Source organism: Aedes albopictus, chromosome 3 (genome assembly GCF_035046485.1).
Source record: "Aedes albopictus strain Foshan chromosome 3, AalbF5, whole genome shotgun sequence".
Taxonomy (NCBI): Eukaryota; Metazoa; Arthropoda; class Insecta; order Diptera; family Culicidae; genus Aedes; species Aedes albopictus.
The window spans coordinates 218,911,831-218,937,982 of record NC_085138.1 but is presented as its reverse complement, the minus strand read 5'-3'; the positions used below and the strand labels follow the sequence as shown (position 1 = coordinate 218,937,982).

Sequence of the window (26,152 nt, the reverse complement as noted above, 5' to 3'; positions counted from 1 at the left end):
TTGAATACACATATTTATACATATGTACATATTTCATCAATACACAAGCGTTTTCATTGATATAAAACCCTAAAAGCAAATTTGTCTTGAGCCCTTTCCAATATCAAGCACGTTTTCAATGTCAAGCACGTTAAGATATTAAAAAAGTAGTTGAGCCCATTAAGTTTTAATGGATTGTCATTAGGATTCTGGATACATTACTGTACGAGTTAATGCACAACACGCAAAAAAAAAAAATAAAATGAAAAAGTTTTTTTTTGAAATTTTTTTTTTCCTTGAAAGTGCCCATCTTGTGATGTATGGAGGAAAGTTAGGCAACTATATTGTCTTTCTTGGGGAAAAAAATTCAAAACATAAAAAAGTGGGCTTTTTCTGTAGATTGACTTTTAATTTTGAAAAGATATTTTTTAGCGTGTAAAACATTTTTTTATATTTTTTAAATATGTTTTCTTGAAAGCTTGGACAATTCCCTAAAAGTCCCCCATACATCACTTTTTTGTACAGCTTATCATATTCGAGTTATATTTTTTGTGAAAAAAAAAACGGCTAATGCGCAACACGCTAAAAAAACTAACATGAAAAAGTTTTTGTTAGAAAAACTTTTTTTCCTTAAAAGTGCCCATCTTGTGATGTATGGAGGAAAGTTAGGCAACAATATTGACTTTCTTGGAAAAAAATTTCAAAACATAAAAAAGTGGGCATTTTCTGTAAATTGACTTTTAATTTTAAAAATATATTTTTTAGCGTGTAAAAATGTATTTAGAATTTTTTAAATATTTTTTCATGAAAGCTTGGACAATTCTCTAAATGTCACCCATACATTACTTTTTTGTACATCTTATCATATTCGAGTTATTTTTTGTGAAAAAAAAACGGTTAAAGAACTTTGACTCTTTTTAAATGTTAGTCTAGGTTAATTTTGAAAAAACAAAATACGCAAAGTTGCTTGAAAAGGTAAAGTCTTGAAACCTACAAAATTTCATAACATTCTGAGGGGGTGCTGCCAACCCCGAAGACGAGTTGGTGCGAAATTCGTCGTATGCAACACCATTCTCTAGCCGGGGCCCGTGGCGTAGTTGGTCACACGTTCGCTTCATATGCGGATGGTCATGGGTTTGATTCCCAGCCCCGGCACTTGCAATTTTTCGTCAGTTGCTTTTCCCCCGAGAGCAACTGACACTGTGACCCTCTTCTGAGCCCCATGGCTCAAACGGACCCGGATACCGGACATCGGCGAACTGCTACTCATAATGGACCCCCAATCGGACTGGAAAGGAACAACGGCCATCCATCATCATCCTTGTGCTCATCATTCTACTAGGTATAAAGTAGAAAAAGTGAAAGCAGCAGAAAGGCAACCAGTTCGATAAAGTAGAATAGAATCTAGGCGCTGTACAAAATGTACAGGGGATGGCCAAAATGTTTGGGATAGGCAATTTTTTTTCTTTCACAAAAAAGTTCAACATGCTATAACTTTTCATAGAGTACATCAATTATTCTCAAATTTTGACCATTTGTCAACCTATTATATGTGCATCAGTGGTACAATTTTGAGCTCGATTGGTTAATCTTTCGCAAAGTTATAACCGTTCTGGTAAAACACTATTTTTAAGACTATCAATTTTTGAACTCTCATATCTCGGAGACCAGTGAACCGAATTGAATGAAATTTTGAGCGATTATCAACACTATTATAATGCTTGAAAATTCATCAAAACATAGGTACTTTTTAAACGTTGAAAAAAGTTATGATGGTATGACATTTTCATACCTATAGAGGACAATGAGTCAAATTTACAATACTGCACAAAAATTACTAAATATGTTCTTTCTTTAATCCTAATAGGCTCTAATATATCTTATTATAGATATCTTATGAACAGAAGTAGAAAATCTTTGGATATCAAAAATAAAATTTAATGGCATTGATGTAAAAAAATACATTTTTTTTCGAAAAAGATCCAAAATGATCAATCCATCATAACTTTTTTCAACGTTTAAAAAGTACCTATGTTTTGATGAATTTTCAAGCATTATTATATTGTTGATAATCGCTCAAAATTTCATCCAATTCGGTTCACTGGTCTCCGAGATATGAGAGTTCAAAAATTGATAGTCTTAAAAATAGTGTTTTACCAGAACGGTTATAACTTTGCAAAAGATTAACCAATCGAGCTCAAATTTGTACCACTGATGCACATATAGTAGGTTGACAAACGGTCAAAATTTGAGAATATTTTATGCACTCTATGAAAAGTTATAACATGTTGAACTTTTTTGTGAAAGAAAAAAAGTTGCCTATCCCAAACATTTTGGCCACCCCCTGTAAGTGCAGCTGTCAATTGAAATTGCTCACGTAGTGCCCCAGTGGACAATAGAGCTGTAAATTAGGTTAAGTGATTAAGAATAAAAAAAAAACACCATTCTCTGTGCGGCATGGATGTTTACTAAAAATGAGTACTTTTATATTAGAGAGTAGCAAATTCGGAGTCATGGGTTCTAATCCCACACGAATGCTATTTTTTCAAAAATTCATCTACCAATTAACCAACGCTTTGTGTCTTTTGATTACAAGTTTTCCAATATGTTTCGGCATGCCAAGTCAGAAAAAACCAACTTATGTCGTTTTCGTTTTTGATTCAGTTCCAACCTGGGTTGGAACTGGATCAGATCACAGTTTCAATCCCAACCCGACTTCGGTTTTGCTTGTACTAAAGTTTGTTTGACGTTGTTTGTTTACACATTTTCCGCCGATCCAGTTCCAACCCAGGTTCAAAAACGAATTCGACATTATTGTGGATTTACCGGCTACTTCAGGCCAAACATGTCTAAAGGTCCAATCTGCAGAAGAGAGGCTCTCTTTGGTTTCCCTCTCTTTCGTTAATAGCTCAGCTGTTTATTTGTATTATGATTGTCTCTTTGTATTGAACGATGGTCAAAACAATCGTCTTTTGATTTGTACTGCAAAAATAGTTGAAAAGTGTACCATTACATTGCAATAATTGAAAGAGAAAGTGAACAAAGAGAGCCTCTCAAATGCAGATAGGACCTATTGAAATGTTTGGCCTGACTTGTATTCTACCGGTCGCTTCAGTATGGCCTCCAAAGTAGCCGTTTTATAAAAAGAGTAACTTAAAAATGTTTTTAAACATTTATATTGTGAGCACTATTTCTCGTTGCCACTAGCTACTCAGCGACATTCATTTTTTGACAATCAAGTTGATTTTTATATACCGCATTTAGTTCACTACTGGACTGCGAACTGCGACATTATAAGTGCGAAAACATAAATAAAAGTGCGCGATTGCATCAAATCAGGTTGATGTCTTCGGCGCACTATTTCTTCAATCTATGGAGAACAAGTGCTCTGAAGACACCGAGTTGATTTGATGCAATCGCGCACTTTTATTAGCGTTTTCGCACTCGTGAAAACTAGTGCGATAGTCCAGTGGTGAACTAAATGCGCTATATGAAAACGGCTACTTTGTAACAGCTACCTAAGTAACCGGTAGAATACAAGTAGCCGGTAAATCCACAATATATGGCTATACATTATAGTCAATAGCGTCAAACTCAAACAATATATTTTATAATAGACTGCTACAAACTGTGAATTCTAAGAAATATATTAGGGGTACTCACTAAACAGATTAAATTGCTGCGTGAGCCATGATTTTCTGCTTATTTGAAATGTTCCATGATTTTGCGAATGAAAAAATCAAAGATTGCCTTGGTGATCGCGACGTTTAATCAGTTTACGCTGTTAAGTGAATCCCCCTATTAAATATTTAATAAGTTTTAACTCATATATGCAGAATTCTTTTGTGAGACTGTACCTGCTTATCAGGGGACTGTTACGGTCTTCTTGTTTTCTTACCCCGCATTAAAATTATGTTGCTGTGTTGAAAGATAGGTTGTCAGCTTGAGCCCTTCGCTTGAGCCGCTGTTATGCTGGCTACGAAAACATTGCATTGGTGGGATAGGGATGCCAATTCCTTGCTGCTTATAAACTAACATACAGATCAATGTTTAACCTTCCGTAACTCGCGCGGTTGACTACCTGCATCAGCACCACGCTAATGCTGGGTACAAAAAGCGAGATTTTTTCAACGTGTTGTACAAAATACAACAGCGCGATCGCTCGTGGGTTAATGGAATACTTACATGTTTGCAATATGACGGAACGCCAAATGTGCATGTTTGATTGGGAATCTGTAAAGAAGAAGAAACGAGTATTATTGCACAGTTGAGTCATAAGCGAGAAAAACAAGAGATAAAAAAATGAGAATAGTCCATTTTACGAGCCGATTTTATGAATGAAATTTTGACAGGAGTATGCGTCCCCTGTTTAGGGGCCATTTATAAGTCACGTAGACTTTGTGGGAGGGGTGGGGGATCTGGCCAAAGTCTACGCTCCATACAAATTTTCAAAAAGTCTACGAGGGGGAGGGGGGTCTGAGATGGCCAAAATTTGTTCTACGTGGTTTATGAACAGCTCCTTAGCACCTATGAAGTATTTATTATCATCTAATCTAATCACAATCAATGGCATCAAACATGTTTTACACATGCTGTTGATTATTTACATCGCTTCTGGGTTAGCCCAGAAGCAGTTTTTCCTCTCTAGCCAGTTCTAGAGTTAATTTACATGTCGAATGGCTACATTTAGAACCCATGTAAACAATACCAAGAGGGAAGGAGGAGATATGGCTCTGTGAGTCAATCTACTCGCCCACATACATGATACCGCAATTGACACATAATGAAATTGTACAGAAACGATGTTTATTAATTATTCGCATTGTTTTTATGCATGATTTCATAACTGATTGTTGCCGCCGCCTATGACTGTGTTCGAAAAGCCGACGAAAGGCAAAACATACCAAGTACCTAGTCGACGATCGTATGAAGATGCAGTTGAGCTGCGAAGCATTAATAAGAAAGAAGCAGCGTGAGGTGGTGCACATTGCTCATCTCTAGTGAAAACGGCCCAGCATCATTCCAAACATGGGTTCGACTAATCTTTAAAGATCTAAATTTAATAAATATTCACATGACCACCACCCAAGCTGACGGCGGTAGGACGTGGGAAATGAACACATACTATTTACTAATGATATAATTGTGCTGGCTCAAAAAGAAACAAGAAAAATAGGCAATATGTGTTGTGTACTGTACACATGAGCAAGATTAACTAGATTTTTTGTTACATTTATATAAATCTGCATATACACTAACAAGCTGACCTGAAACGCAATATTTCGACATTAGCGGAAAAACTGTGCACAGAAATTTGTTGGTTTCAAATCAACTTCACACAAAATACCAAAACATTTAAGGAGGATTTCACACCTTTACCCTTTAGCTTCAGATTATTGCAAACTGATCAATACCCCACTTTGAACACTTTGAAGTTCACACACACTAAACTGGGTCAACATGCTCGATTTTTGGAAAAGAAAAATATTGATTGCTTTTAGCGCCAATCCGGTGACGGCTAGTTTGATTCCCGATCCAGTCGGATAAGTTTCTCGACTTTCCTGGGCATAGTATATTGTAGATTTACCGCTATATTGGTTTTGCAAGTAAGTTTATCGACTTCCACTAAATACCCTTTCTTTGCATTAAGTTATATATGTTATATATATGTTATATATGTTAAGGTGCGTGAAACTAAGGAAAAGTTTTATTTTTTTTGTAAAAGTATGTAGACTTGTTTTTAAGAATTCTCTTTTTACGTCATGCATAGTACAATATTCAATGTGTAAAATCAGCTCGAGAACATGAAAAAATAGTACTAATTACCAAAGTTAAAACAATTTTTGTAAAACGTGTTTTTCTTTAAAGAGGTTTTCCTTTCAATTAGTAACGGTGGAAGTGTTCCCATATAGACCATATAGCCGATGTGGTAAGCCACGGGTATTAAGCACGACTAAGCTGAGGGTGACGGGTCCAATGCCCGGTCGATCTCAAATTTCTCGAAAAAAAAATCAAGCACTTGGAAAGCTTTGTACAGCCTTGTGCCTTATGGCCTTTACCTCCACATCTCCCTCAAAGCTTAGCCTTTACAGTCCCACGACTTCTGGTTCAAGACACCCAAAGCAAGCTTTAGGTTTGCAGTGAAGCTGCGGCTTAGAATAGCTCTACGGACAACCTGTTGCAGGGGTAATAGTCCACCAAACAGGTAACCCCAATCCAAGGTGCCAGGCGACATGTGCTGAGGAATGAATGGTTCAGGGGGTCTAAAAGATGCTCGATCTTCAACGGAAGCCGTACCGTGGATAGATCATCTTTTCGGGTTGCGTTACGAGACCAAAGCATAGCCTGGTCCTAAGCCTAACCACTTTCAACCAGTACAACAACATATTTTAGTAATTATAGAAAAACACGTTGGACCATATTACATTTTATACCTTGTCAAAAGTGATAAGTCTCGGTTTGGGTGTGGCCGAGATGGATCTTGAAACAAAGTAAAATGGGTTAGTATGCCTAATATTTAATGCAGTGTTCACTGGATTGAGACAGTAAGGACTAGGGTTCTGATGCATGGTTCATATCCGTATCATTACTTGATTTTTTTCGTTAACCCTCTAATACCAAACCCCCAGGAAATATTTAAAAGCGTAGGAATGTGCAAGAATTAAATTCAGAAAAATCAAAACCCCAAATTCACAAAAGTACAAATTAAAAGGAATCAATTTCCAAAATATGTTTGAATGGATTCCAGATGACAAAAAATAATATTTGGATCAAAATCAAAAATTTGGGCATTAGAGGGCTAAGGGAAAAAAGAGTATGTAAAAGCGGATCCTATCATTCAGAATCCTTTCTTGCGATCAAGTTGAAAATGACTGCTTACTGTAACAGAATCGAATACTTTATAGCTTCTCAATAGTAATAAAGTAATATGGCATGCACTATACAACGGACACGGAATATAGCGTAAGGGAACAGGGATTCGCTACTGTGCGATAGCAACTGTGGATGTAAAGAACGCGTTCAATAGCGCCAGGTGGTCGGTTATTGCCGAAACGCTCCTGCGTCTTGGGATACCCGGGAATCTGTACAAGATTCTCGGAAGTTACTTTCGAGTACTAGTTTACTACACAAAGGTCGGTAGGAAGTGCTTTCATGTACCCGCAGGAGTCTCGCAATGTTCCATCCTGTGTCCGGTGTGATGGAATGTCATGTTCGACTAGGTGTTGAGGTTAGAGTTCCCGGTGGGTGGTGGGGATCGTCGTCTTCGCTGACGACATTACGCTGGAAGTTTACGGTGAGTCAATCGTAGAAGTGGAGTTGACTCATGGGTTGACTTCTGCTCACTCGATCAAGATTGTGGAGGCGTGGTTCAGATCCAGGAAACTGGAGTTGGCTCCCCACAAAACTGAGGTGGTGGTTGTGAACAACCGAAAGTCGGAGCAGCGGTGATCAGTTTAGGCGGTTGCACTATCACTTCGAAGCGCTCCGTCAAACACTTGGGCGTGATGATCGACAGTAAGCTTACCTCGCTACGCCTGCAAAATAGCCTAGACAGCTATTTATAGTGGAACTGTCCTGGATAATGTCCAATAGCTCTGCGGTGTATGCCAGTAAGCGCAAGGATCTGGCTAGTATCGCTACGTCCAGACTAAGGTATGGTGGCTCAGCTTGGGACACAGCGCTGTGTACCAAAAGCTACCGTGGTAAACTGGAAAGTACTTATAGGCAAATGTGCCTGAGGGTTGCGAGCGCGTACCACACGATTCACTCTGCATCATCACTGGTATGATTCATATCGGTATCCTTATCAGGAAAGACTTAGAATGCTTCAAAATGCACGGCACAAAAAGCATGCGCAGAACTACCAGATTGGCTACCATGGTCATATGGTAGCGCGGGTGGGACAGTTCCACCCGAGGTTCCACCCAATGTAGGTGGGCCCACAGTTTGATTCCAAGGGTAGAAAGTTTGGTTAACAGGCGCCATGGGGAAGTATCATTCCATCTAACTCATAACTTTTCAGGCCATGGTTGCTTCCGACAGTATCTACATCGTTTCGGTCATTCAGTTTCTCCAGAATATCCGAATTGTTCTGGTTTAGAGAAAACGGCGGTAAACGTTTTGTTCGTTTGCCCGCGTTTTCGCACAATGCGTGACCGCATGCTTGTCAACTGCGGGGAGAACACAACTCCGGGCAAACTTGTCCAGAGGATTGTAGGGATGAGCTTGGCTGGAATGCCGTTTTAACAATGAATTAACTACATCGGCTGTTTTCCTACTCTCCGCATCGACCAATGTGGCGCTAGCTTCTATGCGCGAAAAATCGCTAAAAGTAAATCGCAAAAATATTGTATGGCGAATACCATCTAAAGGCAAATTCTTCAAAGTGGTACACATTATTCGAAAAAATATTTGGTAGTGGTTGTGCACAATGGTAACCACTATTAAGCCTACCAAATATTTTTTCGGGAAAAGCTTTGTATTTCAAGTAATTCAAGTTTAGATGCATTTCGCCATACAAAATTAAATTGATTTACTCCTGCTGATCAACTGTGGCTGCGCGCAAAGCGGGTAGTCCATTGTCACCCACATCGTCTTGGAGCTACAGATGGGGTGGCGCGTGGACTCGGAGAATGACTAGTTCAGACGCTATACAAGAAGTGGTCCAAGGGTTCGTGCATTTTATTGGAAGTGAAAACATTTTCTCTATTTTTGATTCTGAACAGCATATTTAACTGACATCCAGAATGAAACTCACATCACATAGTTGAATACTTTCCGTGTTACAATCAAAATTTACCAAGTGTTGCGAATAGTTCCTATACGTTAGGGTCTTGTGGAGCTGGCAACCCTGAAGCAAGAGCGATGTTCAATACAGCAGTTGTCTATTGTAATTTGCGTATAAAGAACAGTGCGTTTTAGTTCGTGAAAGGTAGAACAACGATGAATTGTGCACTGTTGTTGGGAGATTTGTACGTGAACTAATACTACAACGTAAGTTTATATTGTAATTATTTACTGTTAAATTAATTATCTTTTAATAAATTGTAGTTTTTGAAGCTGCTTGAAATAGAAGTTGCTCTCAAAATGGTATTCTAGTTCCGAATGTACCACACGCCCCAACAAACTTCAAAAAGTTGTACTCCACCAGAAGCATTCCGCCATGGAAAGTGTAGAAGACGAACTTTCCCTTCTAGAGAAGAAGAATGAGTTGTGGCGGAAGGACTATGACGAACGAGTGAAACGTATGGAGCTTCACTACGAGCAAGACATGGCCAAAATCGACGAGGAATTCAGAAAAGCTGTACGCAAAATGGAATTGGAATTCAGCGCTAGGAAAGAAGCAGTGATACGGCAATATAAAGACTGCCCCAGAAAGTATGGACGCACCTAGTCTTCAGTTGTCTGGGCCTAATTAATGGTTCTTGTTTCGGGCTTCGTTTTGCCTATTTCTGCTTACTATAGGATCGACAATTCAAACGTTCTTTACCACGATGAACATTGGAATTCGAAATGGTAACTTTTTTGGTCATGACCCGCTTTGTGTATGTTAGGAGGTTTTTTGATGTGCTCAAACATCTTCATTATTTGTTTATCCAAACGAGGGTTAGCAGGATCTTTATTTTTTACCCAATTTCTGCCTATGCTTAAACGTGTTATCCCCACCGTGGTTACTGATTACTGTTTGCAATATTTTCTCACTTACTTCCACCATATTTTGTTTATTTCCTAAGTGACCTTTCAAACTCTGTACATCGTTTGTGCACATTTTTTCGATGATGTTCCGCTGAAAGTTCATGTATTTTGAAACAAACTGTAGGAATCCCAAAAACCGCTGTACAAATGTTGAGAAAATAGGTTGACCAACAGGATGTAGCTTTCAAAAAGAACTAGTCATCAATAGTTTTGAAATGCCCATATTTTCTTACTGCGTCCATACTTTCTGGACCGGTCTTTAGTGGGAATACGGTCAGCAAAGGAAAGGTAATAAAACCGATTCCACAAAGTGACGACACCCAGCCGCAAAAAGACTGCACTAGTGTATCGATTCCAGTAGGCTCTTCCGAACAAACCTCGCAAACAATGTTCTTGCTCAAATCAGCTGTTTCACAAAACATCGTCATCGGTGATCGGTCTCTCCAAAAGAAAGGAGAAATCATCAAAACAACACCAGCTGATTCGTCATCAGCGTACAAGCAGGAACAAAACACAATGCCCATTGCAACTAGAGTGATACACGCTAACGCCGCTCAGCACAGAAGTGCATAATTTCCAGACTACACCAAAAATGTGTAACCCTTGCACATTCACAAAATCAGCTCCTGTGTCCGCAAAATCGTTAAATTCGCAAATTTTTTTGTACAGCAATCTAGCTAGGTTTACTAGTGACCTTGGAAAACAAAAAAAAATCGACATTTCGCATCTAGACGAGTGTACGAGCTGTTTTTTGAGAATGTGTAACTGTAACACATTTTTGTGTGGTCTGGAAATTATGCACTTATGAGTAGGGCTTACACATTTTAGTGCTGAGCGGTTTTACTGTGTACGGGTAGCCTGTCGAAAGCCACATCCAACGATGAAAGAGCAACACCGCTACCGCCGCCGCCGTCTTCGCCGCCACTGCCGCTGGAAGCAAGGCAATCGTCATCAGTCTAAAAAATAGAGTTAAAAAACTATAGAGGATGAATGTCGCTGCTGTTCCCTTTGTTCTCGCTCGCAAACATGTCGGGTATCTATCTGTCAAACTGCATACTTTTTCGCTTTGACACTTATAGCCCGGCCTATCTCCGCCAGCAAGAGATGTTTCGGCAGCGACGCCAGCGACATTCTTCCTCTATAGTTTATTACCTCTATTGTCTAAAACGTTGCTGTTCGATCCCGGTGGGTATTGTACTGTAGCTAGCAGTGGAACGAGTCAACTCGACTTGCGCGTACGTTCCACAATTCACATCCACGATGGTATGGTGCTGCCATCTCCAGATGAATCATTGCTTGCGCGCAACGTTTCCAAATTTATTTCGAAGTTTCGGATAAAAATTGTGCAGCAGATGGGTTTCAGTTTGTCACCAGTTCCAGGGGGGGAATGTTGCGAATAGTTCCTATACGTTAGGGTCTTGTGGAACTGGCAACCCTGAAGCAAGAGCGATGTTCAATACAGCAGTTGTCTATTGGAACTTGCGTATAAAGAACAGTGCGTTTTAGTTCGTGAAAGGTAGAACAACGATGAATTGTGCACTGTTGTTGGGAGATTTGTACGTGAACTAATACTACAACGTAAGTTTATATTGTAATTATTTACTTTTAAATTAATTATCTTTTAATAAATTGCAGTTTTTGAAGCTGCTTGAAATAGAAGTTGCTCTCAAAATGGTATTCTAGTTCCGAATGTACCACACGCCCCAACAGTAGAGATCATATGATAAATATCATAAAACTTCCTAAGTGGGCTAAAATACCTGCCACGTCCAAAATACCTCCTCTACCCTATGTATAATTATGTGAAGCAGAAACGTTGGGAGTGATGTTGCTAAGATAGTTAATGTCACTCCGTTAAACATTCTCTTGCAGAATCCTGAGATAGGGCAAAGGAATTTCCTCCTTATGGCCCTGGCACTATCTGAAACAAAATAAAAGTAATTATCCCTTCCTCGTAGTATATGTACATACAACCTCTAGTAGCAACAATTGTCAAACTAACATTCCTTCCTTTCCCCGGTAGACCGTAAGGACGTGGCCGGCGCCGTTATTGACCCAATAACGTTTGAGCTCTCGGAACGTGTACATTGAGAAAGGTGCGCCAATCCCAAGCCCCATCTATTGGTTCTCTGTGAAATTCCGCTAGATCTGGTCAATCACGGAGTAGCAGCTACGAAGTGTACGGCCACCAATTCTCATGCTTATACTCATAAACTCCAAGTAAGAACTGTTAGACGAAGCGGACAGGTACGCAGCGGATAATGCGTGGAAACGCGAAAACATTACCGGGAAACTCGGAAAATACCGCGGGAGAAAAACTCAAGTGTTCCGTCGTCAAGCGATAAACATTTATTCCAACATAAAAAGGGAAACATACATACACACTCAATCCCAAACTCGATGTTCGGTACTTTTTTTAGCGGATAAGTTCGTCAAAACTACAAAATTGCTGAACACTCGGTGCTTTTCTCGAGCCTGTACTGAACATTGCATCAGAAACTACTGGCGACTGCTAGTTTTCAAGATCATATGCTGTGTACGGTGAAAATAATTGCTGATATGTTCAGCACATCTAAGTTCTTCCCTGTAGTCAAAAAGTTCGGTAAACATTGTTACTGATCAGTCAGCAATCTTGAACTTTTCACTGAAAGGTCGTCATTTTATTACCGTACGATTGTTAATCATGGCAGAGCTGTCAAACTGTTACAAAGCACGCCATCTTATTCTATTCTGTGTGCAGTGAGAGTAAAATTTCGAAGTTTTAAGCAGATAAAGTATAATTTTACGGCTGTGAAAAACAAAATTGGAAGGAATTATCGAGTGCATATAACAGTGTGATGTAAGCACAAAGAATATCAGTGTAAGTACTTTGATTTTCATGTTTCTTTTTCCTTATAGAAATGCGCATCGGTAAACGAAAATATCGTGTACTTTTTCTTCTGGCGACGTCACCATTCGGACTCAAATGCACCACCAAGAAAGAGTTTTTATAAACAAGCAGTGTAATTTTATTGTATTTTAATAAAGGGCTGGTTTCAGCATAATAATTATCTAAAACATGCTCTGATTGCTTGCAACTCGTAGAAAAATACTGAGCTTCTCAGTTATATGTAGAATAAAAACAATCCCATTGTAACCGAATTTCGTCAGAAAAAAGTACTGGGCTGGTCAGCTATCTACCTGACAAATGCATATGGTTTAACCGAACGGTTTTCAAAAAATAGCTGAGCTGTCCTCAAACTACAACAATCGCTTCAGTTATTTTTGACAGTTCGTTGGAGCGCCGCGACTACTGAGCGCTCAGTAATTGTTTCAATTACCGAAATGATCGCCGAGCGCTCAGCTGTTATAATCTCGTCAAAAATATTGCTGAGTTCAGCAGAAAAAAGTTAGTGTGTACATTGTTGATTCACTGTCATTGTCTTGGTAACATGCACAAAACGGACTGTCAAAAACATGCACAACAGGGGTGTCGGCAATTAGGTCGACACTAGGGGGTTTGGCAATCAGGTCGAATACCGGACGACCGTTGCATTTTCTCCAACAAGAACAACAATAGTTAACTGGATTAACTGGAATAAACAAATTCTTATTTTGAAATTCAACCATGCGTTATACATATGATTCTAGATTGAGCAAAGCTAATCAACCAATCTTCAAATAATCCGGTCTTGTGGTATTGTTACGAGTAGCTTCCGCTCCGAGTATGATAGCTGCAGAACCGATTTAGCTCTGCTTTTTTTTAATTTCCAGGACCAAATTGGATGCCTCCTATTTTTCTCAAGAGAGATTTGAGAATATCAAACATGTTTTTATATTTAATCTTTTGTAGTTTTTTAGCGTAGTTAGTAGATATTTTCATGACACCTCATTACATCCAAAATACTTCCAACGCATTGTCGCATCGTCCGCATCTATGATGTTCGTCTGGCTAACATGCCTATTCATGTGAACTCACATGCCTCCCAATTTGAAATATCCACAGTATTACACAAAGTTGTATACGTTAAAAAAAAATACTCGCTCAAACGTGGTTCTTGCTTGGTTGGTTTCTTGAATTTTGAGGATGCTTTTGTGAACTTGCCTTTCAAAGTCGTATTGAAAGTCGCATGGCTGTATAAGTTGCCTCCAATGAGCTATAGGCTCTCGTTACGCTTATGCGTTTTACAGTGCCCTTTTCAGAGCACTGATTTATTCCTTCTTCTATGGCACCCCTTCCTTTTTGACCACTTTTCCCTTTTCTAATTTTCATCCCATCCCGTTGGCACAAATGTCCCAAATGGAGGATAACATGCCTCTGGAACTAGTCCTCTAATACTTGAGCATTAGCGTGGATCAATGTTATAAATGGGTAATTGGGTTGTTTAGTGAATTAAATATTGCCTTTTTCTTTAGCCTAATCGAAAGAGCTCATTTTTCTGAGTATAACGTGATTTTATTGCGTTCCGATTCCTTTGTTTTGATGGTTAAATAAACAAAACAGTTTTAATTTCCGTGGATAGAATGACAGTTCAATCGATAAAGTGGCAGTTCGCCCCGAACAAAAAAAAATCCCCATACAAACGTTAAATGCATTTTAAAAATAGTTCCCGGGCACCTAAAATGATGAAATTTTGGATTTCGACTAATTTTTGGACGGAGATTCCGATTATGCAATAATCTGGATACCCCTAAAGAACCCAATTCTCGCTGAGACCGGCTCACTATTTACATCTTGTCTTCAAAAATGTTTAAGGTGCCGATTTTCTGAAAGCCCTCGCCTAAAAAGTAAGAAAAATGCATTTGGTTACTCAAATTGATGGACCCCCCGTTAGTTAGAGCCACAACAATTTTTGCAGACCCCTCGATTTTGGTCAAATGGTGGCTCACTTAAACCGTTATAACTCGAAAGTTTCTCCAACAACCACCTCAAAACGAATTGTTGTTGAAAAGAGGAAAGATAGAGCTACTATTTACAATAATAAAAAATTGGGTCGGCCATATTGATTTTGGCCGCCATCTTGGATTTTTATACCAAAACAATGATTTCATCATGAGGGCAACCACCGATTTCAAAATTTTTTGCATCAATTGAAAGCTGGGACATTTATACATAACATATCAAAAAATTAGAGATGTATTTTTCTTCTTTCAGTTTTGCAGTTTTGTAAATTAAGCCACGTTTTCTCCATACATTTCCATGCGCACCGGCAACGACATGCAACAGCATCCGAGTTTACGCCTGCATGTATACACAAAGCCGCGTTACGAAAAATTTGGCCAAATCGGAGGTTCGTTTCCGTTTTTGACTGTTTCTCAATGATGCGGGCATTGTTTTTATAACTTTTTTAGTGTTTTGTGAAGCTCAAACCTTCAGCTTTCCATTAGTGGGTTCAGAATTTGAATTCGTGTTCGTTAACACTGCGAAATAACTCTGCATTTATGTAAACGGCCAGCATCGGGCCCAGTGCGCAAAAAGTGGCATAATTTACAAAACGACAGATAACTTTTAAAAGAAGAAAAAGACATCTCTATTTTTTTGATATGTTATGTATAAATGGGTCAGCTTTCGATTGATGCAAAAATTTTGAAAATCGGTGGTTGCCCTCAAGGTGAAAAAAATGTTTTGGTATAAAAATCCAAGATGGCGGCCAAAATCAATATGGCCGACCCAACTTTTTATTATTGTAAATAGTAGCTCTATCTTTCCTCTTTTCAACAACAATTCGTTTTGAGGTGGTTGTTGGAGAAACTTTCGAGTTATAACGGTTTAAGTGAGCCACCATTTGACCAAAATCGAGGGGTCTGCAAAAATTGTTGTGGCTCTAACTAACGGGGGGTCCATCAATTTGAGTAACCAAATGCATTTTTCTTACTTTTTAGGCGAGGGCTTTCAGACAATCGGCACCTTAAACATTTTTGAAGACAAGGTGTAAATAGTGGGCCGGTCTCAGCGAGAATTACCCAAATTTGATCACATTCAATCAGATCAAAGTTTCTCAGGTGTTATTTGGTGTCCCAAAAACTGTGCGTATCGGGAATAAAATGTGTGTGGAATTTTAATTTTTCAGGATATCTAAGGCTAGACTCTTACATCTTCGGTTACATACTTTCAGAACAATGTTAATCCCCTGTTATTAAAATGCAATAAAAGAAGAATTTCCCATATAAAATCCCATGCAAACATCAATCACGATGCGCAAAGTGTGGGCATAACTGATCGTTATCTTTTAGAATTCAGCTAGTTTGCCAAATTCAGTTTGTTACGACCTGAGCGTCTGTTCACTGAGGAGGCGCGGCTCTTAAAGCATCTCTTCTGGAATCCAGTGCGGCTAATTATAAAATGCTTTTCAAGTAGAGTGCTAGCAGCCCTTAGGTCAATAACCCATTGTTTCTGAAGTCCAAAAAAAAAGTTACAGAAAACAGAAATGTAAGATTACGTGCTGATTAATCGGCAACGGCTTTTAGCGCGAAACAGCAAACAAGTGGAACTTGAAATAGGGTATTGGTTCCCTTATTAAGCATGTGGCTCCCATTTTCATCCTACGAAAAACAAAGGAATGAAGCACTGTTTGTTTTGTTTCTTATTTTTGTATTTTTTGTTAGAAGTGAGCACGCATGAAAACAAAAAGAACGGAATCATTTGGTGCCGTAATCGCTTGTTTTCGAATAGGATGAAATTGGGAGCGTGAGATTACTGATGGAACACAAACCCTATAACTTTAATTCAGAAGGGTTTAACAGGCACAGTCAGCCAATGAGGCATGCCAAATGAAGCTTGATTATGTATCCCACTCTGTATAAATGAACAACAAATAATCCAAATTTCAATCAATTATCTCGTTTTGTGCTATCAATGGAATGATGAATTTTATGAATCTAGATCACGGGCAGCAAGCAGCTTAAAACCCCTTCCTTGAAGGCCACTAAGTATGAGAATGGGTGAATCCAGAAATGTCAACATTCTTTCCAACCGAAAAAAAAAAACAAAACAGAACGAAAACAAGAAACAGGTCCCGCAAAAAAAGCAATCCGGGAAGCGCTACCACATTGGACTCAATGCTAGTTATTACAGCACACAGCGCAAGGATAACGCGGTACCGTTGCTGCACTGCAGCCCCTCCAGGTGATGTTATTAAAAGCCGTCACCTTAACCTTTGGAAGCAGTTCAAAAACTGGATCGCAATCAAGGTTGCGTGCCGACTGACTGGGCAAACCGGACCACAATTGGATGGCATTTCCTTTTCGATCGTGTCGCTTTAGGAGAACATGGGAGTTAAATGGATGCACCTACAGTTAGGTGATACTTCGGAAGATTTTTTTGTTTTTTTTTAACGACAGTTCACATTCTGTCCCATTGTTCTTTAGTTGATTGAGAGTAATAAACGAGTAATTAATCTAAAAACCTTCTTGATCAAGGTTTAGCATCAATGTGATTTTTAGGTATACTTTTTAAGTATGGGACCGTACAATTCGTGATTGTTAATACGAAATTACAAAGGGAAGCAAAATCAATGAATAGGGTTTGGAATTACCTAGGCATTCTAAACTTTGGAACACCTAGCTTTGAATATGACAGTTACGACATCGAGCATCGTCGTGGAAGTGACACAAACGTTAGTTCTACAGTCTTTGACCTCGGGTAATCCTCTGAATCTTTACGATTGTTTAGGGAGTTTTTAGTGGGGAGATGCAAGCACTTGTATATTATAATGTTATAATATTTCTCCAACTTTTTTTTTCTATTTTGATGTGTATTTAATTGGCACCGCTTTTCTTATTTATAATTTCTCGTATAGTTTTTCATAATGAAAGAAGTCGAGTGCAATAATATGTGTACACAAAGTTACTTCACTCCTACTTCCCCTATGTGTCATCATGTGCGCCTCCATGAAAGAACGGATAACCGCTGCCGTCTGTCTGGGTCTGGAGGGTTGAAAGGATAAACAGGTTTTCTGTATAAGCCATGCATGCTACTACGGTTTAATCGAATCTCGAACGATGAGCATCACGTGTGAATTTAATTAAGGGTTTAGTGAGCAAGAGCATGGTTTTCATCTCGCATCATATGAGCACTTCCACAGTTATTAACCCTTCAGGACGCGCGCTGTTGTAAAAAGTAAAACACTACCAAAACACCTCGCTCGTCGTGTACAGCGCGAGCGCGGTGCAGTTTCGGTTGCTTGATGGCGCGCGTCCTGGAAGGTTAACTAAGAATATTGTCTGTGTTTTAACCATCCCACCAGGTCCGCCCCAGGACTAATTTGGTCCTACTGGTGTTAGAGATGGTCGGGTTTCGGGTTTTCAAACCCGAAACCCGACCCGAACCCGAACCCGACGGGTACGGGTCGGGTTCGGGCTTGAAAATTAATAAAAAACTCGGGTTCAGGTCGGGTCCGGGTTTAAACATTTTCAAAAATTTCGGGTACGGGTCGGGTCGGGTTTGAAAAACGTCGGGTTCAAGTCGGGTTTGGTACCGGTGTAAAAAAAATCAGTATTTAGAAAAATGCTTTATTTGTCATATTCGATACATTTAACAATTATTTTTTGGCTCGGGTTTTGGTCGGGTTTATTGACAAATATTTTCTCGGGTTCGGGTCGGGTTCGGGTTTGATCGACGAAAATTTTTCGGGTTCGGGTCGGGTCCGGGTTTGAGAGAGCAAAAAATTCTCGGGTTCGGGTCGGGTCCGGGTTTTGATATTGAAAATGTTTCGGGTACGGGTCGGGTTCGGGTCTGTAAAATCTGAAACCCGACCATCTCTATGGTGTAGGTACACTGAGGTGCATGATTGATAGGAAAAACGCCGATTTTCATACAAAATGGCCAAGTTTGAGATGCTGTAACTATGGTTTGTTTCGATATACTGAGCTCAAATTTTGACACGGAACTACATACATACAGGGTGTTAGGTTCCTGAGTGCAAACTTTTTAAAGGGTGTTAGAGGACCATAAATGGAGAAAAAATTGTTCTATGCATATGGTCAAATCTCAACCTTTACGTAGTTATTGAACTTCCCATGTTTTTGACTCTTATTGCCTTAACTGGCTATAACATGAAAATGGTTAAACTTATCGAAGTTTTTTTACCCTTATTCGAAAGATTATTGAATTTTCTATCGAATGGCATGTTTGAATCGGTCAGTAGTGTGCGGTAGTTCGGCAGCAGCAAAGTTTCGCGCGCTCGCTTTGCTAGATTTTTGAGATTTTTTCTTTCCTCTTCCCTCTGCGGGGCTCCGACGACGGGACGCCAAGCAGTCAGTAGTGTGCGGTAGTTCGGCAGCAGCAAAGTTTCGCGCGCTCGCTTTGCTAGATTTTTGCGATTTTTTTTCCTCTTCCCTCTGCGGGGCTCCGACGACGGGACGCCAAGCAGTCAGTAGTGTGCGGTAGTTCGGCAGCAGCAAAGTTTCGCGCGCTCGCTTTGCTAGATTTTTGCGATTTTTTTTCCTCTTCCCTCTGCGGGGCTCCGACGACGGGACGCCAAGCAGTCAGTAGTGTGCGGTAGTTCGGCAGCAGCAAAGTTTCGCGCGCTCGCCTTGCTAGATTTTTGCGATTTTTTCTTTCCTCTTCCCTCTGCGGGGCTCCGACGACGGGACGCCAAGCAGTCAGTAGTGTGCGGTAGTTCGGCAGCAGCAAAGTTTCGCGCGCTCGCCTTGCTAGATTTTTGCGATTTTTTTCCTCTTCCCTCTGCGGGGCTCCGACGACGGGACGCCAAGCAGTCAGTAGTGTGCGGTAGTTCGGCAGCAGCAAAGTTTCGCGCGCTCGCTTTGCTAGATTTTTGCGATTTTTTTTTTCCTCTTCCCTCTGCGGGGCTCCGACGACGGGACGCCAAGCAGTCAGTAGTGTGCGGTAGTTCGGCAGCAGCAAAGTTTCGCGCGCTCGCTTTGCTAGATTTTTGCGATTTTTTCTTTCCTCTTCCCTCTGCGGGGCTCCGACGACGGGACGAGTGTGCGCGCGCCGTGGTTCGAGTCGGTTACGAATTTTTCGCTTCCCTTCGGCGCTAGTTTCCAATACACTTTTAGTTGATAATAAATATTTTCTTTCATTTTTTGCATTTACACAAAAGAGTGAAAAATGTTACTTCGGGTTCGCCGGTCGAGAAAAAATCCGGGCGCCGACAAGTGAGTCGCGTTCAGTGTATTTCTGTGTGGAATAGACTAAAGGTTTCTGCTCCCTAGTGGAATGGAGACGCGCGATAGAATTTTCTTTTTGGCTAGTTCTTGCGTCGAAAAGTGGTCGGTTGTTAACGGCGGTTTGTGTATATTGATCCATTGTCAAATCATATCACCAACCATAGGTGACTCCCGGACTGACAATGGAGCTTACCCTACTAACAAAAAAATCCTTCCTGAGACAAACGTGGGGATGCAGCGATTCGCGGTCTTTATAACAACGTTTGTCTTACTAACATTCCCTTCCATCCTCGATGACCGTAAGGACGTGGCCGGTGCCGTTATTGACCTTATTAAAGTTGAGAGCTCTCGACCTGTGTACATTGAGAATAAGAAGCTAGTCCCAAGCCCTATTCATTGGTTCCTTGTGCAATTTCGATTGCTCTGGTCAATCACGGAGTAGCAACTACGAATTGTGCGGTCATCTATGCTCATGCTCATGCTCAATGGCATGTTTGAATCGATTGGTTTAGTTAAATAACTAAGTTTTCTAAAGCAAATAGCTCAAAAGTAGTGTGTTTTAATTTATTTTTGTCAATTATCTTTGAAAAATGCGTAATAATTTAAAATTCTTTCTTAGGCAAAGTTGTGGCCCATGTTTCAATCTACAATTCGTTCTTTGACATCAAAATTCTATCTCTTATCATTTTGATACAATTTCGATTTTAACATCGCATTTCAGTTCATAAAAGCAGTCATGGAAAGCACTTTTTTGCACATTGTGCCGTACATTTTAATCAAAATTGCAAGAAAACGATAAGAGCTAGAAGTTTGATGCCAAAGAACGAATTGTAGAGTGTAACAGGAGCCACAACTTTGCGTAAGTAAAAATTTTATTTATTACGCATGTTTCAAAGATAATTGACAAAAATCAATGAAAAATACACTATTTTTAGCTATTTTGCTCTACACGCTAAGAAAATGTTACTCTAAAATGAGTAAGATTCACACAAAATTGAGCTAAACTGGAACAGCTCAAAAAATGAGTAAATTGTATTTCCAGCGATAGCGCTGGCCCAAGTGCAAAAATCCAACTGGTTTAAGCCGTATAATATTCTTCGCATCATCAAGAATATTATACGGCTTAAACTGATGAGATTTTTGCACATGGGCCAGCGCTATCGCTGGAAAAAAAATTTACTCAATTTTGAGTTGCCCCACTTTAGCTCGAAAATGAGTGAATTTTCTGACCGTGTAGAAAACTTCTGGAGCTCGATTTGAATAGGTCGTATGTGATTTTGTCGATTAAAAATTCGATCAGTTGGATTCGGTTATTATAGCGAAAACCGTTGAAATTGAGCAAAGTTTATACATAAATCAAAATCCTTACAAAACAGGCTTTCTGTTCCATCATTAAAAGTTTGCAAAATATCTGCTATATTGCTACAATGACTAAAATAAACTGATCGAATTTTATATCGACGAAAGCACATACGACCTATTCAAATCGAGCTCCAGACTTAGTTGTTTAACTAAACCAATCGATTCAAAGATGCCATTTGATAGAAAATTCAATAATCTTTCGAATAAGGGTCAAAAACTTCGATAAGTTTAACCATTTTCAAGTTATTGCCAGTTACGGTAATAAGAGTCAAAAACATGGGAAGTTCAATAACTACGTAACGGTTGAGATTTGACCATATGCTTAGAACATTTTTTTCACCATTTATGGTCCTCTATCACCATTTAAAAAGTTTGCACTCAGGAACCTAACACCCTGTATATGCTCATCTTAACGTATGCAAAGTTCAGTGTGTTTTCATTTACAGGTCTGACAACTTGTCAGTGACAAGGCGTTCAAAATGTGCAAAAGTGATCGAACAGCGGTACCCCTTTGATTTACAAGCGTGCACGCAGTGTACCTAACGTCTACCTAAAGGACTTTCGTTAATATAAATAGTGGTGATCATTGGACAATACGACAATCCATGGACTTGTTAACATGTTTATTGTTCTTCATTTTAAGTTATTTAAATCTTTTCAATTTATTATTATTATTCTTCATTTGAGCAAAATATGATAATAATAACACTAGTTTACAGCATTTTTGAACTCGGTAAGCTGATGATCATTTTTGGTGTAGAATCATGCCCTGAGTTCGAAAACGCGAAAGAAAAAAATTACAGTAGAGCGGAAATTTTTTCGACTTTCCATACAAGGTTGATGATTTGAAATCGATTTTTGTTCTATTTTTAAGCAAAGTCGCTCACTTCAAACATCTCATTCTCCGTAATCAATGCTACGATTGAGCTGAAATTTTTACTGTAATTCTCCTACATATGATATTTCAACTAAACGTCGAGAAAGAATTTTTAGGTTGTTTTTTTCTTATTGAAAAAAATACATTTCTTCAAAAAATTTTGGGAATTTGGCTAAAATTTAAGAAGATCGTCCCTAAAGCTTGCCAATATCTTGAATTTCATCAATCTGGCGCAAAACCTGTATTCAGATGATCGAATGGTATTGTATTAAGCATTCAATTGGTAAAAAAAGATTTGAAATTGGTTGAACAAAACGCAAGTTATTTGCTTTTTAGTAAATTACATATTTTGAAAAGTTATAAAACTCGATATTGAACTAAAACTCAAAAACTGTTCTACTTAAAATTTTTTGAAGGTCGGTTTCGAAATCAGCACTAAATTGTGCTTCAAAAATTTTGGTCGTTGACAGAAGTTCACGACTTTCGTTTTATTTTGTAAACTTGTGTAATTGTGCAGCCTCGTAGCCGTGCGGTTAGGGTTACCAAGCTTATAATCGCACCATGCTTTGGGGTGAGGGTTCGATTCCCGCTCCGGGCGTTGAAACTTTTCGTGAGAATAGTTTCTTCCCCGTTTCTACTGGTGCATGCTCCGTTGTCCGTTGTCTAATGTTAAGTTTAAAACAGTCTGTACAGCCGAAAACTGAAGACGTTGTCCGTGTCTTTTAAAATTGATGAAAAATAACATTTGTTTTTGGTGGGATTCGAATCTACGATTGCATATCGCTTGCCGGTACTTTATCCATCATCCAAGCCACAGAATAAGAGGAATAAATCGATAAAATCAACATTTTAAGATAAAAATACAACAAATGGTTCTTTTTTTTTCTTTGTGGTAAAATTGAATTTTCTCGGTGAAGAAATTATACCGGAACATGAACTAAACACAAAAAGTTGCCAAACTAAACTATTGTCGATATCAGTTCACTTAATTTTTCACAAAAGTTTTCCTTTTAGGGCATGTGTTCCATCAGTAATCTCACGCTCCCATATTCATCCTATTCGAAAACTAGCGATTACGGCACCGATTAACTCCGTTCTTTTTGTTTTCATGCGTGCTCACTCCTAACAAAAAATACAAAAATAAGAAACAGAACAAACTACGCTTCAATCGTTTGTTTTTCGTAGGATGAAAATGGGAGCCACATGCTTAATAAGGGAGCCAGTACCCTATACCAATTAACGTTTTTCGCGATTGTTCATACGAGTTGATAGTTCGCGACTACCATTGAGCATGTGAGCTTGTGGTGTAAAAATGAGAAAGTTTAGAACCATGAGTACCGTCAAGGCGCCATTCACCGTGGGGGCTCCATTCACCGTGTGCCTTCGAGTATTTTTTCATTATTTCCATATTATGATTGAATGATATGACAATTTCCCTTCAATTTCACCAATACAACATTGTATTGTACGGAAATAATGAAAAAATATTCGAAGGCACACGGTGAATGGAGCCCCCACGGTGAATGGCGCCTTGACGGTACCACGGACGATGTTTTGAACACAAACGATCCTATTCAAAGCGCCACCCTAGTCGGGTGCAATTTTAACAACTTTATCTTTCTCTCGGCCTAAACGTTAAAATCAACATGCACGTTGTCAAATGCACCCTCGATACCTAAGGAATTTTGAACAAGTTTGCTGTTAAGCAAATGCTTTCTAGATAATGTCTGGACTTTGTGTAAACGAATCATTGTGGACATCCCAGATTGATGGCCATATTAGTTCACATGAAAAGGCATGTTAACCAGATGAAAATCATGGATGCGTTCTAACCAGTTCAGAAGAAAAGAGATAAAACTATCAAACTTCAAATGAAGCGCGCCACATTTTCGGGATAAATTTTTCATCATGATTGTGGTATAAGGTAATCTGAAGTAATGCGCTTACAGCATACAGTACTGGCCAAAATTATAGGCAATGCTCATGATACTATGTTTAGGTTGATAAATCTCCCTTTGAGATAGCTTTATTCAAATGCAATTATTTTAGTATTATTGTCTATTGACTACATATTAACAATACAACGTTTTTTACTCCAAACGATTATCAACATAGAAAAACTAATTAAAATCTTGAAATTGGTCAAAAACTGTCTGGCCAAAATTATAGGCACTATGTTGACCTACTAAAGAAGGTATGATGTCCTATCTCAGAAACTTTTTATCATCGAGGTTATAATACTTTCACGAGCCTTGAATATTCTTTTAGCACGGTTTGGAATCGGGATCATAAGTTTATGCCATTGGCGTTTGGTGAATTTTGAACAAATATTCATGAAAGATACAACGAATACCTGGCGATTTTTAGTTTGATAGTTTTACAACTGCTGATCAATATACTTCAAGTGTTCTCAATACGATTGTTGTCTAGGCTAGTTGACGATCAAGCTAGGACAGAAATGCCATAGCTTTGAAACCAATCAATTGATATTTCACCTTGTGATATGAAGCATTCTCTTCATGAAAATACCAGTTATCATCATTATAAATAAAGTTCTCAACAAAGTGTTTATCCTAGACAACAGATATAGTTTTGATATATTGTTTGGCATTCAGCATACCCCCAGATGATATCAGGGGATCGATATCTTTAAAAAAAAATCATCCCCACAGACTGTTACTACCCCAGCCCCTTGCAGTCGTGTTTGGATGCTGAATAGCATATTGCGTTATTCTAATCTCCACCTTACAGACACTCCATATTCCAGTAAATTTCTTCAAAATGGATAAAATCACTGAATACAGCATGGTACCGTTGTATTTGGCTCCAATGGGCATGTTTTTGGCACCCTTCGAGGCGTTCTTAATTTACTTGTTGTCTTAGACTGAAAACCGCTTTTTTGAGTAGCTGTATAACTAATAATGGAAAGTGGGACTGGATACTAACAGTGTGTGAGACTGCATTTCTTCAATAGAAACTGGACTGCCGGTTTCATAGAAAGATAGATTGAATTCCATTAGGTATATCAGAAACATTTCCAATGTCCACGAGAAATATCTCAATAAGAACTTTAGTCGTAATGATGGTTACAAGTATTTTGAACAAGCCAACGCTTCATTTCACAATTCAAAATTAATCAATTTCAATGCCATACAACAAAACTTACCCATTACAATACCTGGGAGTTCATATTCTGGATGGCTTGCCCACTAACCTACACTTAAAACCTTTTGGAAACGTATGGAGGACATTTATTATTAACTGCAATTTTATAAACTAGAAATCACAAGTATCTCGAGATAGCTATCATTGACATTTGATAAAATACACCCAAAATCAAACTTACAAACCAATGATCTCGGTTCTAAACAATACTAACACCTCTGCTAAACAGAATATTGAAGGATCCTGGTGATGTTATTACTAATGTCTGAGATAGAACATCAAACTTTCTTAGGAAGGTCGTTAAAGTGCCTATAATTTTGGCCAGACAATTTTCGACCAAATTCAAGATTTGAATTCTTTCTCCTTCGTTAAGTTTTGCTTGATGTTTGAAACAATGCAATTTTATTTCGTGATCAATGAACACTTATATTCGAATAATGGCAATTGAGTTAAGCTAACCCGAAGAAAGGTATATCGAACTATGCATCGTATCATCATCACTGCCTATAATTTTGGCCAGTACTGTATGTTTTGGAATTAATTGTCCTTTATCTTTCTCTGCTGATCGCTTATGTGTCGTAAGTCCATTTCAGTTGGCACGCACGCCATTTCATTGGTGTTTCGTCGCATTTTAACGAGTAAAGGCTTTAAGTTCTCAGTTATTCCGCAAACAAACAGAGTTCAGAATTCGGGCTGGTGAACTTTGCGCCAACTTTGCGGCTGTCGGAAGGTTAAACATATGAGTATTGTCGTCGCGGTTGAAACCCAAAGTTTCCCCACACGCGACAATCGAGTTTTCTCCAAATCTATATGTGAAATCTAACGTCGTGACCAGCGGGTCTGGCCCTCTATCCAGCGCACTTTGTCCAACGTACGTCCAATGCACGGTTTAGGAGAAAGATCGATTTTCGCGTGACAAAAATTCCGATTTTCAACTACACGAACAACACATAATCAAAATTC

General features: G+C 39.0%; 1 protein-coding gene across 4 annotated transcripts in view; it reads right to left on the bottom strand.

The window, feature by feature from the left end:
- Positions 1 to 26,152, bottom strand: part of LOC109411988 (mucin-5AC) — a 135,080-nt gene that overhangs the window by 14,559 nt on the left and 94,369 nt on the right. For all 4 annotated transcript variants that reach the window (XM_062858917.1, XM_062858914.1, XM_062858915.1 and 1 more), the window contains one exon: positions 4,165 to 4,212. In XM_062858917.1, coding sequence (XP_062714901.1) covers positions 4,165 to 4,198 — 34 coding nt within the window. In that variant the 5' untranslated portion in view covers positions 4,199 to 4,212. The remainder of the gene's footprint in view (positions 1 to 4,164; positions 4,213 to 26,152) is intronic.